The following is a 17,166-nucleotide window of genomic DNA, read 5'->3' on the forward strand; positions in this document are numbered from 1 at the left end:
GGGGTGCGGGTGCCGGCGGTCAGCACAGCGAGGGCAGCCCGGGCCCGCTGCACTGACGGGGCCCAGCACCCGGGAGCGGACTGCGCTCCCAGCTCCCCAAACGGAAAGCCGCCACGCTCACTCTGAGTCAACAGTCCCACGGGGCTGAAGATGGCTTGAAGTGAGACTCTGGAAACAGGCTGCAGTGCGATTATTTGGCAATAACATCTGAGTCCTCCAAGCACATTTTCCATTATTACCTCACATTAAAAACTGTAATATGTATCACACATAGGTTTAATGAACTGCAGAAATGTATATTTATCATTATTTGAAATGCCAATATAAATTACTATACAAAATACAGCAAATCAAACTTTTGTTTATCAACAGATAGACACAAAGGTCCCTCTGAGGCATAGGTCAGTCTGCTGACCTTGCAGAGTTCACTTTCTTACCGAGATGACAAAGAAAAGGAGCGGCGTGCCGACATTCCGATTCCACGGCTATCTAGAGCCCCCTGAAGCCCTTTTGATCTTTAAAACATCATACACAAGGGGGGACCCAAAAAACCCTGGAATTTATTTATAAAAACTTGTGTATTTATTCTTACATGTTTTTAAACTTCAGTCACCTTCAAAGTCACCATTTGATGCAATATACCTAGTGAGACCTTTTCCCCACTGCTTAAAACAGTTTTTGAACTTGTCAATTTTAATACCTTTTAGTTCTTTTGCCATTTTTTGTTTCACCTGTTTCCACATCAGCAAAACGTTTCCCTTTGAGGACTTTTCTCATCCGGGAAAACAAAAAAAAGTCTCTCAAGGTGAGACTGAGTGACTAGGGAAGGGTGGGGGATGGCGGTCATGATGATTTCGGTCAAAAACCGCCGAATATTCAGCACTGTGTGGGCAGGTGCGCTAGTAAATCACCATCGTGAAAGGCGCAAGCGTGCTGAAAGAGTCCTAAAAAAACTCACTGAAGCCCAACGCAGCCTCTCACAACAACGCCAGCTCCTTCGCCGACACAGACGGGCTCCTAGAGCACTCACCTAGCAGGGTACTACAAGGGGTCCAACTCTCCAGAAGGTAATTCCGGTGTTTTTGGGTCCCCCCCAGACACTGAATTCACACTTAAATGTTCCCCTGTTTTAGAACTAAAGGATAGTTTCCAAACGACAACAAGCCCGTAGGCAGAGGCAGCACCGCGGATGCCCCGACCGCCCTTACCCTGTTGTAGAACGGGTGCTGGGGCCCCGTCAGGCCGCTGTAGTAGCTGCTGTGTGGCTGCGGCGACAGCACCCCACCCCCGAACGGCCCATTGAAGGACGTGGAGGAAGAGCAGACGGACGGGGCTTGACTGTAGCCCGACGGGGGTCTAGCGGGGGCTTCGTGCAAAGGCAGCGGAGGGTAGGCAAGCCCTCCAATATTCATCTGGTCTCTCGCAGCACGGACATCTGAAAGACAAGAGGACCCCCAAGCAGGCAGGAGAGAGGGGGACATCAGTATCTAGTCCCGTGACCACCACCTCCTTCAGTCGCCAGACAGAAGCAGGAGGTCCCTCTCGCCAGGACCCCCGCCACATTAACCAGGCAGATGGCACTCTGGCCAACCAGAGCCCAGCCAGCGAAGCGCAGCTCCGTGGCAGGTGAGCTACGCACACTGCAGGAAAGGCCACCGACATCCGGACTCTTCCGTTCAGTACCAGAACTGCAGTGTTCTCTGGCTCCTTAAGGTATTTGAGCTGCTCTAACGAGTCCTACGACCCATAACACGTCAGCACCTCCTGATGACACACACTCGGCTGGTGCTACCAAGCGCAGCGCGCGCTGGGACTGCGGGCTAGCAGGCCTACGACTCGTCACCTGCGGGCGGCGGCCGCCTTCGAGCAGAGGTCTGGACACAGAACACAGGGTCCAAGGCGGCAGCTCCCGGACCCCAGGGCCACTCCAGGTGGGACAGTGTTCAGCACAGGGTGCACACAGCACACACAGCGGAGCCTCCAGAACAACTTACACTAATCTCGAAGCTCCACATCACCACCCTCAAGGTCCAGTCCTCACGGGTAAGGCAAAATTTAAAAAGTGATAGAAAGATTTCCTTACCTCTCTGGGTAAAGATCCCCTATTAAGAACAGAAGATTTTTGACAGAAAAATTACAATAGACTGACAAAGTGGCGACCAAAGGTTAAAAGACTCTGATCCCAAAGTACGGATTCGGGTGTGTGGACTGGGAAACACAGTAAAGTGAGGCTAACAAATAACATTTTCTTGACGTCTTCAGGCCCCTAATCGTTCACCCTCCTGTGCAGGGCTTGGTTCGCTATGTCCTGGTTTTCCACAGAGCAGGAGAAACTTATGCAGCTCCATTAAAAACAGGAACATTTTGGAGAACTTTAGAGAAGGAAGTTAAACGTGCTGCTGATACCCACCTGCGATGATCTCCCGTAGCTTGGGGTCTAGGTTTACAGTGCACGGCAGAAAGGTTTTCACGTCTCGAGCCACAAGAACTGGGGTTCTTGAGGATAAAAACACTTCAAAATTTCTGACGTCTCCATCTATTTCTAGCAGGGGCTCCACATCTTTCGTTGTTGGAATATTCTTTGATATTCTTCAAACAAGAAACAAATGAAAAGGCCATTAATGTCACTATTAGGCAAATTCTACATATGACAAAGTTTGTTATTACAAAAATAAGTATTACATACTTTGCTGTCCTTAAAATGTTTTTCAAAGGACAAAAACCAAAGTAAGTGGTACAGTTACAAAATGACTAAAGTAACAAAGGCACGACTCAGGCTAGGGACACAGGAAGGAAAAGGACACACACGCCAGGCACTGCACAGGCCAGCGACCCCCGGCAGTGAAGGCTCGGTGCGCTGTCCTTTCCCATGTGAGGTGCATGCATCTCAGACGGCAGCAGTGGCCACCGTGGGCCACAAGAGCGCGTGAACAGCCCTGCGCTGTGTCTGCGACAGCATGCCAGGGTCCTGCCTTCGCAAAGATGAAATGATGAATAACTTTGAAACAAATCACACGAACCAGAAAAAAGTTATTAGCACAGGCTTTTCCTTCTTAAAAAAAGGTTTATTTTCTATTACAAAAGTAGTATGTGCTTACTACATATGCATATTTATAAGGCAGAGAAATGCAGAAAAATAGAGGGGAAAACCCCTCATTTTATCAGACGTAATAACAATGCCTACTAAAGCGTGCCACTCACAACTCAGTACTGTAACAGTAGTCAGCATGCAGAATGTTTACACAGGGAGTTTCCGTGTGTCGGCGGTCCTGGGCCAGGCAGAGGCCTCCCTGGGCAAAGCACCCCCTGGACGTGGGCCGCAGCACGCCTGGCGGTCAGGGGGCGGGGTGTGGGGTACAGGCAGGAGGAGGGATGAATTATAATGGGAAAAGTTCAAATGAAAGCCTGGAGAAACACATAACAAACATTTCTTTCTGTCGAACTATACAAAGCTGCCACTTTCACAATCCAAATGGTCAAACGTCGACAGCTCCACACAGTTGGACCTGCCCCACGCAGGGCCACGACCCACTCGCGGCAGCACGCACGGGTGCGGCACAGAGAGACAAGGGCGGGGGGAGCTGGGAGCGGACAGAGGGGACAGGGCTGACCGCGGCGCGTCTGTGCTGTGGGCGCCACAGGAAAGGGAGGAGCCGTTGGTGCCAGAGAACGTGCGTCACCGCCCTGGCACGCTGCCCCGAGAGAAAGGAAACAGCCCGGGGAGCGCAGGGCGCAGGCCTTTGTCGCCCACCAGCAGGGCCAGGAAGCGCAGACAAGGCCCCGGGGAGCCCAGGCTGCAGGGAGAAAGAGCCGGAAGGGACTCCAGAGGAGCAACAGGAGGCTCCTGCAGCACCGGGTGCGCTGCTCTGCTGGGGGGGGGGGGATGGTAAATACAAACATGTTTCAGAACTTGTGGAGCTGTACAATTTTAATCTGTCAGTACACGTCACTTGCATCTCATAAAGCTACCTAAAATTCATGGTACGTTTGGAGCTATCTTCAAAACACTCAACTCCCATTAGTCGAGAATATTACCTGCTAGACTTTACNGACAGGGCTGACTGCGGCGCGTCTGTGCCGTGGGCGCCACAGGAAAGGGAGGAGCCGTTGGTGCCAGAGAACATGCGTCACCGCCCTGGCACGCTGCCCCGAGAGAAAGGAAACGGCCCGGGGAGCGCAGGGCGCAGGCCTTCGTCGCCCACCAGCAGGGCCAGGAAGCGCAGACAAGGCCCCGGGGAGCCCGGGCTGCAGGGAGAAAGAGCCGGAAGGGACTCCAAAGGAGCAACAGGAGGCTCCTGCAGCACCGGGTGCGCTGCTCTGCTGGGGGGTGGGGATGGTAAATACAAACATGTTTCAGAACTTGTGGAGCTGTACAATTTTAATCTGTCAGTACACGTCACTTGCATCTCATAAAGCTACCTAAAATTCATGGTACGTTTGGAGCTATCTTCAAAACACTCAACTCCCATTAGTCGAGAATATTACCTGCTAGACTTTACTGAGGACTGTTTCGGAGGGGCAGTGAGCGTGCTCAAGCCCTTCAGTGAGAGAGATGGGACCTCACTCTAGCACGAGTCTCGGCTCTAGGATCTCGTTGGGACCTCACTCTGGCATTAGCTGCGGCTCTAGGATCTCGTTGGGACCTCACTCTGGCATTAGCCGCGGCTCTAGGATCTCGTTGGGACTACCACTGCTCTGCTAGGACCCCGTATTTGGCTACTAGCCAAATATCACAAGCTATAACAGAAAATCCAGAGAACAAAATTGGCAAACGAGAAAAGACTAGGGTACCAGTGAGGAACTAAGGACAGCAATGTTGCCTTAATAAATTTCCAGAGTCCCTTCCACCGACTCAGGCACACGAGCGTGAAGTGGAAAAGCCCTCTGAAACGGGATTACCCGGTACTGAAACGGCGGACTCTGATTACTACGTGTGCTGCAAACGAGATGGGAGGCCTGGGCAGCGGCTGCTCAGGATCACGTGCAGAAGCGGCCCCAGATCAGAGCACAGACGGTTACGGCATTTCTTCCGTCTCAGGAGTGCGACACAAACACTCGGAAGAGAAGCTAGAAAGATGTAGACAGACACACACAGCTGACAAGTCACGCAAAGTGGAGGACCTGCATTGCCACGCCAGCGCTGCGGGTGCACACGAGCACTGCTCCCGACGTGAGGACCGACGCCGCCGTCCGCCAACGGCCAGCCCACTGCTGCCTTCCAGGTGGAGTCCCCGTCCCGACCTTCATGCGCCCAGTGCATCACACTCTCCTCCCGAAAGAGGTACTGATGGAAATGACACGCTTTTGGAAGTGGGCCACCAAAATCCTATGTGCCTTTACTTTTTTCCAGGTATTTTTCCAAAGGTTAGTATTCAGAGAATTTAAGTAACTTCACTTTTCAGTGAAGAGTGAGTTTGCCTTCCCAGCCCTCTGAGTGGCATGAATTAAAGTTGCCACCAGTTACAGGCCCGCGGGAAGCACTGTGGGACCTCAGGCAGGAGTGGGCTCCAAGTCAGCCTAAAAGCAGCCCAGCATCGCTTGTTAATGCCAACATCAGTGTAAATTAAAAGCACTTTGATTATAAATGATAGCGTTTATAGAAAGTCTATATTACTTCCTTGGAAGAAATTACATAAGCCATTCACATTATTTCCATTCAAAACAAGGTCTTAAATTACATGGCAAAAATTCTATTTAAATTCAAAACATAAACAGGGTCTAAAAGCATATTTTACGGAGATGGCATTATTTATCACACTTTATCCAAAAGTGACTGCCTAAAATGTCATTATTTAATCATGATTTTTATCTTAAAAATCAAGATAAATATTCCTTAAAATTTTAAACAGGAAACACTGGTCACTGCCGAATTTCACCACCATGAAACAGACTTGACTTCTGGTGGACTTCCCAACCCTCCCCCTCGGCGGACGCCCGTGCATTAAGAAATACGGTCGGCGCACACAGCGCTTCCGAGGCTTGGGGAGACGGACGGAGCGGGCAGGAAGCAAAGGGTCAGACAGACACAAGGGTCAGACAGACACAGGGTCAGACACTGCTGCCAGGGTCAGACAGACACAGGGGTCAGACAGACACAGGGATCAGACAGACACAAGGGTCAGACAGACACAGGGATCAGACAGACACAAGGGTCAGACAGACACAAGAGTCAGACAGACACAAGAGTCAGACAGACACAAGAGTCAGACAGACACAGGGGTCAGACACTGCTGCCGAGGTCAGACACGAAGACAAATGGCAGCCTTGTGAGGCCCACTGCCACCTGTGGAAAGACACCACGAACTCTGGACAGGAGCTGACCTCGCCTTCCCCTCCTGTCCCGACCCAGTTAATGCCTACTCACCCTTTGCAGGTCAGCTCCACGCCCTCTTCCGGGCCGCCCCCCGCCACGGGAGTCCAGGTGGCTCCCCACTAATACGAGCCCTCATAGGACAGACGCTATCGTGCATGCCACACAGCACAAGTGGCATGTTACAGTCACTCGCGGCACTATTTCCTTCCTGCCTGTCCCCTAGACTGTAAACCCCACGAACTCCGTCAGAGTCGGGAGCAGCATGGTTTCGTTCTCCATGGACCTCCAGGGCCCAGTGCAGCCACTGCCTTGCGCCTTTTCCACAATAAATGCTTGCAGAGCAAACGGACTGCACAAGAAAACACATTGTTCCCAGTGAACTTACCCTTTTAAAGTAAGCCTGGCTTCTGATTCCCAGTGTGGGCTGGGTCCCCGGTGCAGGGTGCACAAGAGGCAACCACACATTGATGTTTCTCTCCCTCTTTCTCCCCACCTTCCCCTCTCTCTAAAAATAAATAAATCCTTAAAGGATAATAATAATGTTCACTTCCGTTACTTTCTGACATAGAAAACCTTGGGAAAGCACAGACTGGTCCATTCTGCGCTGACCTGTGGGACGCAGGCCCACCTTCACTCTGTCTGCCTGTGGCTGTCTAGTGGCCCCGGCACCGTCTGCGGAAAGACCAACCCTTCCCCCGTTGAATGGAGGCGGTGCCCCTGTCGAGGCTCAACCAGCCACAGTCACGTGGGCTTATTCTGGACCCTCAGGTCGGCACCACGCTGCTCGGACGGCCATAGCTCCGCAGTAAGCTGTGAAGCTGAGCGTTCCCCAACTTAGTCTTTTTTGAGATTGTTTCAGCTATTTGGGTCCCCCTGTAGCTTACATGAATTTGAGGGCAGGTCTCTGCATCTGCCCCAAAAGGCGGCCGGGACTCTGGGAGGGGTCGCACCGCATCGGTGGATCTCTTGGGGGAACACGGACACTTTGACACCTTAACGTTCGGTCTTCCACCCACGGACACGGGGAGTCTCTCCAGTCCCTCAGACCTTAACTGGCCAGTGTCTGCCCTCGGCAGTGCGCACACACTTGACCCGCAGAAGGCTGTGCTGAGTGCAGAGCGGCCCTTGCTGGGGCTGAGAGCAGGGCAGGGGAGAAGCGACAGGCTCCGCCTGGGTGGCCAGAGCCGCTCTCAAGGCGGCAGTGCACATGCGCCCAGTGTCCACCCCACAACTGCTTTCTGAGCTGACAGAAGCCAGGCTGCACTTTCTGGGCATCCTACCCAGGGACAACCCTTGCGCACAGCACAGAATGTGTGCGCAGCGAGAATACAACCACCCCAAACCTTCGGGTTTATCTGTTTCTGATTTCCAGTGTTAGACAGACATATCTACAAAGATCGTCTAATTAGGGCTCAGTAACACTGACTGTGAAAGTATGAGTCTAAGTTGCCGGAGAAACCCCTGGCAGACCTAACTTGCTACAAAACACTCGAGAGAACATAAGCACCACGGAGGGAGCTTAGTCAGTAGCACAGCGATAACCACGTCTGCTGCCAGGTGGGCACTGAACTCGTAAGTCACAGAGATGTCTAACCACTATGCTGCCCTGAGACGGGTACAAAATAACACTCAATGTCAGCTGTCACTGAAAAACAACAAACACACAGGGAGTGAGACAGAGTGTTACTGCACGTTAAGACACTGAAGGAGACCAACATACAGCAAGGCCGTGTCACCAGGTCACCTGGTTTTTGTTCTACTTTTTTGCAGACTCAGAAATAAAGTTTCTCCTCCACCTTCAGGTGCTAATGTGAATTCCTTTACTGTTGTTCTTTTAATCCAGGCAACACTTTTCTGTTCACAAAATCATGAAAGCAAGCACACCGCCCCACCCTTCATGCCCGCATGCAAAGTGCAGAAACTGTGAGAAGCCACGTGATAATTAGTGACCCGGCTGCCTGGACCAAGGCGAGGGGCAGACCCAACACTTGGATTAGTTATAAGAAATGGGTGCATCTCTAAGATTATATTGGCAATTCACCTATGAAGCAAAATCCCCAACGAATCTTTCAAGTGTCTGCATCATGTTAACTGCAAACATCTTACCACGCAAAGCAAGTGTGAAGACTGGGAACATTTGCACCTAGTAAGGATTTAGAGTTTTCTTGATATTACACCACCGCCCCTGCGTGGAGGAACGAAGAGGAGTCTGAACCAGGGTGGCCGGGCAAACCACGTGCCGCTCTCGCCCAGTCCTCCTCAGAGCGGCTCGGCCGTCTCCTCACTGGAGGCGTCAGGAAGTGCTCCAGCTTAAACCAGTCCACTCACATCCATCCTGCTTTAGGGGAAAGCCTGGCAGCAGTGGGAGACAGACAGCATGATGCCCACCCAGTGGCGAGCCAGCAAGGGCTCCAAGCAGAGCGATTCAGATGACAAGCAGTCTCTCTAAGCTGCAGGGACGGAGGGGACTCAGCAGAGAGGTCAGGAGGCGAAACGACTCACAGCTGCCTCGATATGAAAATGGTGTCTGCCATTAAAAAAGGCAGAGCCCACTGTCTCGCATTGAAAATGCGGTGCGGCATTAAAAATGTCCCAGTGAGTGTGAATGGAATCCAACTTCTGTAGCTGTTTGGGAAGCACTAATAACATACTGTGCTACCGAGTGACCACAAATGCTCGTGTTACTGCTGCCTTCGACAAATCTCTTTATCAGAGTCAAGTCTCACGTGGCTCGTACAAAGAAAGCAAGCGCTTCACAGTGAAGCGCTGAGCGGCGGCACAGAGAACGCCGGCCCTCGGGCACACCCTGCCCAGGCGTGTCCCCGCGGAGAGCACGGGCCCCTAAAGACGGAGTGAATGCCCATAAGTACAGAACTTCAGCTCCACAGTGTTTAGGGCTTAACACTTTTAAACGTAAATACAAATCTATAAGATCGAGTTTAAAAACTCCTCTTTTTTCATATTCACCCTTCCCCCAAAAGTTACTTTAAAAGAATTTTAGGAGGAAAAGGTACTATTCAATTTAATAAAAACTATGCTATAGGATTAGATAATTATTCATTTGCCTACAATCTTGATTCTCTGTGCTTATAAATGTCCTGTGAAGCCATTTTGTAAAAAAAAATGGAAGTGGAAATTGAACTTGAGAATTAAAATATTTGTTAAGCTCAGTGTTTTCTTTGTTCTGCTATGAAACGGGAAGGGAAACGCGGGGGAAACTGGCCCGCAGTGCAGCGCTGCTCCCGGGGAGACGCTGCCATCTTGTGGGCTTCTGGGGTATTGCTGCCGAGGCCACTGGCAGCCAAGCTGCACACCGGCGGCCCGTCTTCTGCGTGTGCCCACGAGCACGCACTTTGGTTGTGCGTTACTTTTGCTTATCTCATACTGTGAAAAATCTAAAAATATTTTGACTTGAAATTATGAGATCACAAACTCCTGTTGAAAACATAACTTCAGGAAAAAACCAATCTCTACTTGATCTTTAATGGCATATTCAAATTTTTGATAAACTTGAATCCTTCAATAATCAAATTTATTTTTTAAATGTAAATATGAATAATACTCTTACTGTAGTATAAAATAAACTAAACCTCAAGGGTAATTACTTTTTACATATTAAAAAAATATATATATTAAACTGACTTTGCTATTTGTTTTCAAATAGCCTTAGTGAATATACTTGAGTTTTTCATGCTGAAGTTAGAAACACAAAATTTTGGAACATTTAAAATTCTTCCTCTGTTCTACATTAGCATAAAATACTAAAAATGGCATCATGACAAGTTTACATGAGAATGTATTTAAAAAACCCACTTTATCCTATTAAAAGCTATTGAACGCTACCTGGGAGAGAATTACGGCCACTCGGCACCCATGAGAATGGCATAAAGGCTTGGATAGACAGACGCGCCTGCTGTCTGCGTGCTAAACAGGACCACGGAGCTGCGGCTTTCCCCTCGAAACCGCCGCGGTGACTGAGACAGCCGAACTGAACGCAGCCTTCATCTTCGGTTTTACGTGTGTTGGTAAGAGGTTTCGCATTTTATAAAAAAGATAAATTCAATGCTTTGGAAAAATTTCCATCTGCTCTTACATTCCCACTGATACATAATAAATAATTCCATAATTTCACTTGGAAATGAGTAAAAAATACCTGGAAATAACAACAGAAGTAGCCTGGGCATGCATTTCTAAAAGCTGTGCAGTTGCAGACGGCCCCCTGGGGAAGCCGCACCAGGCCCGGTGGGTGGTCTTCCCCGTGGCCCGCTCTGCGCCTCCCAGCCTTCCCAAGGAACGGTGGTGGGGAGGAACCCCACGGCCAGCGTGCACTGAGGGCGCTAGTAATACCAGCCAGGACTCTTGTTAGCATGTGCCCCGCCCACAGTGAGCTTCATAAATATCTGTTTAATGAACACAGTCAAAATGTGCGACGGAACAAAAATGGAGTCCAGCGAAGTCTCGACACTGACCACCACCCACACATACACCGAAGGGCGAGGGGCTGGCCTCCCAAAGGTGTGCTGACGGGCAGCACCTGCAAACACGGTCGTTCGCCCCGGAGGGTGACTGTCAGGAACCGCGAAGGACGGGCCTGAGCTGACAGTCAGAGCAATGCCTAGGGAAACCCAGGCAGAAACTCGCAGTGTCTGCTGCAACGAGCGGCCCCACCAACCCCTGGGCATGGGGGCCTGACCCTGGGGCGCACGGGTGCGACCACAGAGAGAGCCAACCACTTTCGGAACCACAGGACACGGGCCTGTGTGAACAGCGTTATTTTCACCGCAAAGCGAGACTCTCGCTTCCCCACCTTCCCCCAACCCAGGCTTCTCTCCGTCCGAGGGTGAGCATCACGTTGCTTCCCTCTTCCCGAAATGACCACTGCTGACCACTCTATGCCGAGAGCGTCTAGAAGAAAGGGACTCAGCAAGGTGTGAGGACGTTACAGTCGGTGAAGCTGACAGCCTGGTTCAGGAAACACACTAAAGCAGCAGCCGTGTCTGGAACAGGCTGACTGTGGTGGGCGTTCGGGGAACTCACCTAACACAACCTTGGAGAACGGGGCCTGCTGGTTCCACGGGCTTCCCAGGCAGGGGCATGGAAGACCGGACCAGAAGGACGGGGTGGGAGCGGGGGGCGGGCCAGAGGTGCGTGCTCAGGAAGCAAGGGGGACCCCGGGGGAGGGCAGGAGCAGGGCTGGGCCAGGCCCAGCCATCTGGAACCCCAGGTGGGCTGACTCCTAGACACAGAACTCAGGCCCATCACCACTCCTTACCCTCCGGCTGTGCAAAGACCGCCATCCCATCTTACACTACTCACAAGTCAAATTCAGTATTTCCTTGGCAAGCCCAAGGGGGAAAAAGGCAATTTAAAAAGTGATCCAAAAAGTAGGCTTCTAAAGGCATCATTTTAACAGAAAAGAAAGATAAAGTATCTTAAGAAACGAGAAACTATTATGAAGCAGAGACACACAAGGACACACAGGGACACGAGTCCTGAGTCCCACAGAGGCGCAGAGACCGGCTTCCTCCCAGACACCGCAGCAGGACGCCTTCCTTGGCCCCACGACGCTCTCCCCAGGCACCACTGCGCCGCTCCCTCCACTCAGGTCACCACGCAGGGGACTGCTGCAACTTCCCACACAGCTCTCACCGACCCTCATTTTCCCACCCAGACCCGCTGCCACACCCTACTTGCACGGAGCCTAACAACACACTCCCCAGGTCAGCCGACAGGGCCCCAGCCCCAGGCCCAGCTGCACAACAGGACCGCGTGCCAGGTACGGAGAGCACGCCGAGCATGGATGCAGTGTGTCCAAGACCCTGCAGTGGGGCTCCACTGAGCCCAGGCCCAAGCCGAAGTCTGGGATAGGGTGCTCCAAAAGCTGTCCATACCCCGCATCCCGACTCCCCTGACCTCACCTCCGACCCCCGCCCTCACTGAGTCCCCTCTGGCTACCCAAACTTCCAAACTTCCCTGTGGCAACACCCACTTCCGGAGGCACCTGTGTGGCCAGTCCTCCCTCCTCGGGGAGGCTGGCTGAGCCCCCCAGCCCCGAGGAGTCTACGCTCCTCGGCTCCCTAACTCCAGCCCACTCTCCATTTCTCCACAGTGCCTATCACCTCCTGACACGCTGTGCAGCCATGTACAGTAGACATTGCCACCCATCACTCCATGCAGCATGAGCTCCCGCGGGCAGGGACCTGCATCTGTCCGTCCATGGCCGCATCTGGCTCCTAAAACCGCGCCTGGACCCTGACAGGGGCCCGATGCCACTGTTCAGAATGAACAAGCGCACGCCAGCCCCCACCCACGGGTTTCCCTTGTACATCCGGGCACTGCTGTGAGCCTGGTGGCCACAGTGACACAGAGCAGTGGCCTGACACGGCCACACAGTGACCCACGTCTAGTCTAACATGTTCAACTTTCTTTCCTCCAAAAAACCAAAGCAGACACGATTTGCAGCTACATCAAAATAAACTAAAACACTCTGCCTTCCCCTTCATTTATCTTTAGGAACCTGGACTTTCCAATTACTTCCCACGAAGACAACAGATAAAGACACACCATGCACCACCAGGTGCACACATTTGAACTGTGGACACCGCATCCAATCACAGGCGTCTCTGTTCACGGTGTGAAGGCTCAACCTCAGAATAACCCTGGCAAATACCAAATGCTACCTGTGTCTATCCAAATAGAAGGCAATCTCTACTTCAGACGTTTTTCCCCACAAACCTGCTTAGTCTGCTCTCCTACATGGAGAGTCAGCTCACGGTTTGCAAAGATCAGGCCATCATCACCAAGAGAGAACTTCCAGCTGCGGAGGAATGCTGACCTGCTGCACGGAGCGTCTGTGTTCCATGCGCAGCGGGGCAAGTACACTCGGGGAAGGGGGTTGGGACCGGGGACGGCACCCGAGAGTGACGGAATGAACACTGACTGAGGACGGCATGGACACCTGCAGAGGCCACGTCACGTCAGGAAGAGAGAACTGCGCCAAGACCCTGAACTACACATACAGAACACAAAGCAGCACGTGCGAAACAGTGTGTGGAGCGACCACAGTGCCTCAAACCCAAACTGAGGGAAAAGTCACCAGTGCGAAGGACACGTGTCGTGGCACAAAGACGACCTCTCCACCTGTACACTAACGGTGCCCGGTCTTCCATGCTAGTCACGTCCATGACTCAGGTCCATGTGCAAGGAAACTAACTGGTGCGCCATCTGGGCCGCGGGGCCTGGGGGCCGGCTAACAACCCCCAGGACGTGAAGGAAACGGGAAGGCGGCTGGTGAGGGCTAGAGAGGCAGGGACGGCCTAGGAGGGGTCAGACTGGGCTCCTGAAAACTCTGGCTGAATATGAGGAAGAAATATCATGAGGTGACGCTTTATTATAAAAATGCCTTACATGCAGAAATACCACTGTTTGAACAATTTAAAGATACTGAATTTAATACAAATGTTATGAACTAGGTATCTGCACCGTCTATACAACAAACAGCTATCTCAATGCAATGAAAGATGGCTACCATTCTCGGGCTCTCTCAAAACACATTCAACTGTTTTTGAAGTCAAAATCCATCCCCTTGGCTGGTGTGGCTCTGGATTGAGCACAGGCCTGCGAACCAAAGGGTCGCTCCGGGTTAGACTCCCAGTCAGGACACATGCCTGGGTTGCAATAGGTTGCACAGGAACCCAATAGGGGGCGCACGAGAGGCAACCACACACTAACGTTTCTCTCTGTCTCCTCCTCCCTCCCCTCTCTAAAAAATAAATAAAACAAAAACCTAGAAACAAAACAAAGGATGGTATTGTCCTTATCACAAAACCACTCTGACAGTATCATCTCGAGGAAAAGACTTCTTGGGCACTGTCAAAACAAAAATGTTAAATGTCATCTTCAAGAAAACTCTTAAAATTGATTTTTTCAAAACCTCTTATCATTGCTTCAAGTGCTTACTGAAAAATACTAGAAATAAAGTTTCGCAGCTACAGCACTCCCGTGGTTGTCTAAAATGCTATGATAAAAAGACAGAAAATCTTTATCTACAATTTTTATTTTACTCCCTTTCTTCTTACTAAATGTATGTTAACAAAAAAAAACCCTCGAATGATATAGACAAAAGCTTTTAGTTCAACACATAATTGCAAGAAAATTACAGTAATTGTACCAATTAAAATAATCTTGAATGAACAGTACGTCATCTCAGTGTTCCAATGGTTTATAGAGGGATGTACTAAATTAGCTGAAATTGCTTTCCAGTGTTAGTATCAAATGTCATGTGTTAAAAGTGAACAATTTAGAAAATAATTTAACAAAGCAATTTCACCAAACACCAAGAACCAACATTTTCTTTTCCAGCTGAATAAAGCGGGCAGATGTGTCACAGGTCACCATAAAAACAAATGAGGCGCTTGATGGATTAAAAAGTTACTACCAGTGTTAAAAATACTATTTTCTCATTGCTTTTACCAAATCAGATTTCTTCAATAAAATAAATGGATATCAATTACATACTGCTGCTCTTGTCTGCTATAAATTATTAATTCAAATGACAAGCAACAGCATTAAAAAGCTGAACTACAGTTTGTAGAAGCGGTCATTGATGGTACTTTAACACTCCAATACATGATCTTTCGGTACGTTGATCCGATTGTCTTCCCATAGTTTTCATTTAAATCATCTTAAATTCAGTTATTTTGAGTCCATTTCTTCATGAATGCTCACAGGTTCCTACCACATTGTCTTTTTCTCTTCCTTAGAGCGCCCACAAAACACTCTTCGTAAGCATTTGTAGGCACATAAGACATACTCCCTTATTTTAAAAAACACAACATCTCACAATCACCCGGAATACAGTTCATTCAGAGACAGAAAGCCCACCGAGGGCTGAAGTCTACAATGGTGGATCAATTAAACAGCAAAACAGAGTCATTATCTTGTATATATACCTCCAATGTATAAAAATCTGTTTTTACTTGAACAAAATACTCCCCCTACAAAACTTTAAGTTATTTTTTTTATGCTTAAATCTTCTACTAAATTTATTGGCTTCTTCAAAAAGAGGCAAGATTTCAGAAAGGCATGTCATATTCAAACGATAATTTCTCAAATGAGATCAAATTAGTCCTCATCCTCTTTGTATCTGTGTTCCTGTCATCATCCCAGACAAAAATTTAACAGCGCCCTAACAGGTGTGACGCAGTGGGTTGGGCATTGTTCTGTAAACCGAAAGGTCACCAGTTCGATTCTTGGTCAGGGCACATTCCTGGCTTTGGTCCCCAGCCGGGGGTGTGCAAGAGGCAACCAAAAGGAGTCTCTCTCTCACACCGCTGTCCCTCCTCCATCCACCTCGCAGACTGGCTGGGCACAGGTGGTTTACATGGCACGGGCTCCCGGAGTTGGACAGAAAAGCTCGGCTACACAAGAGCTGAGTGACTTTGCAACTCCCGAACTCTCTGAACCACACTCGTCCTTGCTGACACCGCGACCCCACTCCGAGCACGTCCCTGAGCCTGTAAAAACCCGCGAGGATCACTCAGGCACGGAGCGGCGAGCCTGGTGCTGGGGAGGGCGGGCTGGGGCACATGCCGCAAGGGGCCACTGTCAGTGCAAGCAGCCTCCCCCTCCCCCCAACCCTAAGATGGACACCCAGCTCTCCTTCCCATTTGCCAAGGTCCTGAGACCAAGTGCACGCCTCTCAGAGCAACACCGAGCAGTCCGGGCAAAACGAAACATAAGCACTCTTCACGGTTCCTAAATGAAGGCTTGCCCTTGTCCTCTGATACATTGGTATTTACAGAGAAACCACCACAATGTCTCAGGGAGAGAGTAAGGTGCCAAAGGACTACCTGTCCACGCCAGCAGGGCTTTGTGTAAAAATAACCACACGAAAAGGAGATCCACTCTACTGACGTGAACTACTGTCCAGTCCAAACTTTAAAAGTTATCTTCACTGTTTTATACATAAGACCTGCGTTCATCTAGCAAACGTTCATAATCACACAGTATCTGTGTTATAATGCACATGTTTATTTAGGAAACATGCCAATTACAGGCCCCGCGCAGTTACGTGTCACTGCCCCTACTGGACACCCACCCTGGGTTCACACAACTGACTGAACCTCGGAGCACGAACAACCCGGAAACACCACAAGGAGCTCAGCTCCCTAGACTCACCCTACAGCCGCCCCGCCCCCAACTCCGAACTAGTCACCCACGGACACTGACTCAATCCTGCACGTGCAAAACGGGGATCGCAAAGCAAGGAAAACCACACGCTGACAATGTTCTAAGGAAAGAAAAATTGGAAACCTATTTTCTTTCTTAGTGTCGATGAGATTTACTGAAATGGCTGAGAAGGGGGTTCGGGGCCAGTGAGGAGGGATGGTAAGAGCACTGCGGGGGTAGTGGCGTGAAATCTTTTTTAATACACCAACTGGAAACTAAATGCTTTAGTACGTTTCATTTACAGGTACAAAATAGTAGTTTCAATTTCACTATTTTACAAAATTATATAGTTCCTTTGTACTATCATATTTTCTCTAAGAGACGATTTACTTGGAGTTGCGACTGAAAACTTCGAAGGTGTTAAGCGTTCTGGGGAACAAAGAGGGCTATCGTTTTAGTTCCGATCTTTTACACACTTGGCATTCCACTGAACTTTAGCTGCATTCTTTCAAAAAACCTAATCAATTTCTTTATCAAAAGAAGAAATTTAAAAGTATTTCAAATGTCTAAATACAAAAGAACAATACACTCCTTTATTATTTAATTCAAAGAATGTTTTCCAATCAGTATTCACAGTTCCTAAAACCCTTCAGATATACAGCTGAGAAAATACTTGTACTAAT

General features: G+C 49.8%; 1 protein-coding gene across 4 annotated transcripts in view; it reads right to left on the reverse strand.

Moving 5' to 3' along the window:
• KIDINS220 (kinase D interacting substrate 220) overlaps positions 1 to 17,166 on the reverse strand; it is a 76,311-nt gene that overhangs the window by 21,339 nt on the left and 37,806 nt on the right. For all 4 annotated transcript variants that reach the window (XM_037048680.1, XM_037048678.1, XM_037048679.1 and 1 more), the window contains exons 23-24: positions 2,411 to 2,589; positions 1,209 to 1,435 (exon numbers count right to left, since the gene is read on the reverse strand). In XM_037048680.1, coding sequence (XP_036904575.1) covers positions 1,209 to 1,435; positions 2,411 to 2,589 — 406 coding nt within the window. The remainder of the gene's footprint in view (positions 1 to 1,208; positions 1,436 to 2,410; positions 2,590 to 17,166) is intronic.

The sequence above is a fragment of the Sturnira hondurensis genome, unplaced genomic scaffold (genome assembly GCF_014824575.4).
Source record: "Sturnira hondurensis isolate 20B ecotype Veracruz unplaced genomic scaffold, ASM1482457v3 Scaffold0006413, whole genome shotgun sequence".
In the NCBI taxonomy this organism is placed as follows: Eukaryota; Metazoa; Chordata; class Mammalia; order Chiroptera; family Phyllostomidae; genus Sturnira; species Sturnira hondurensis.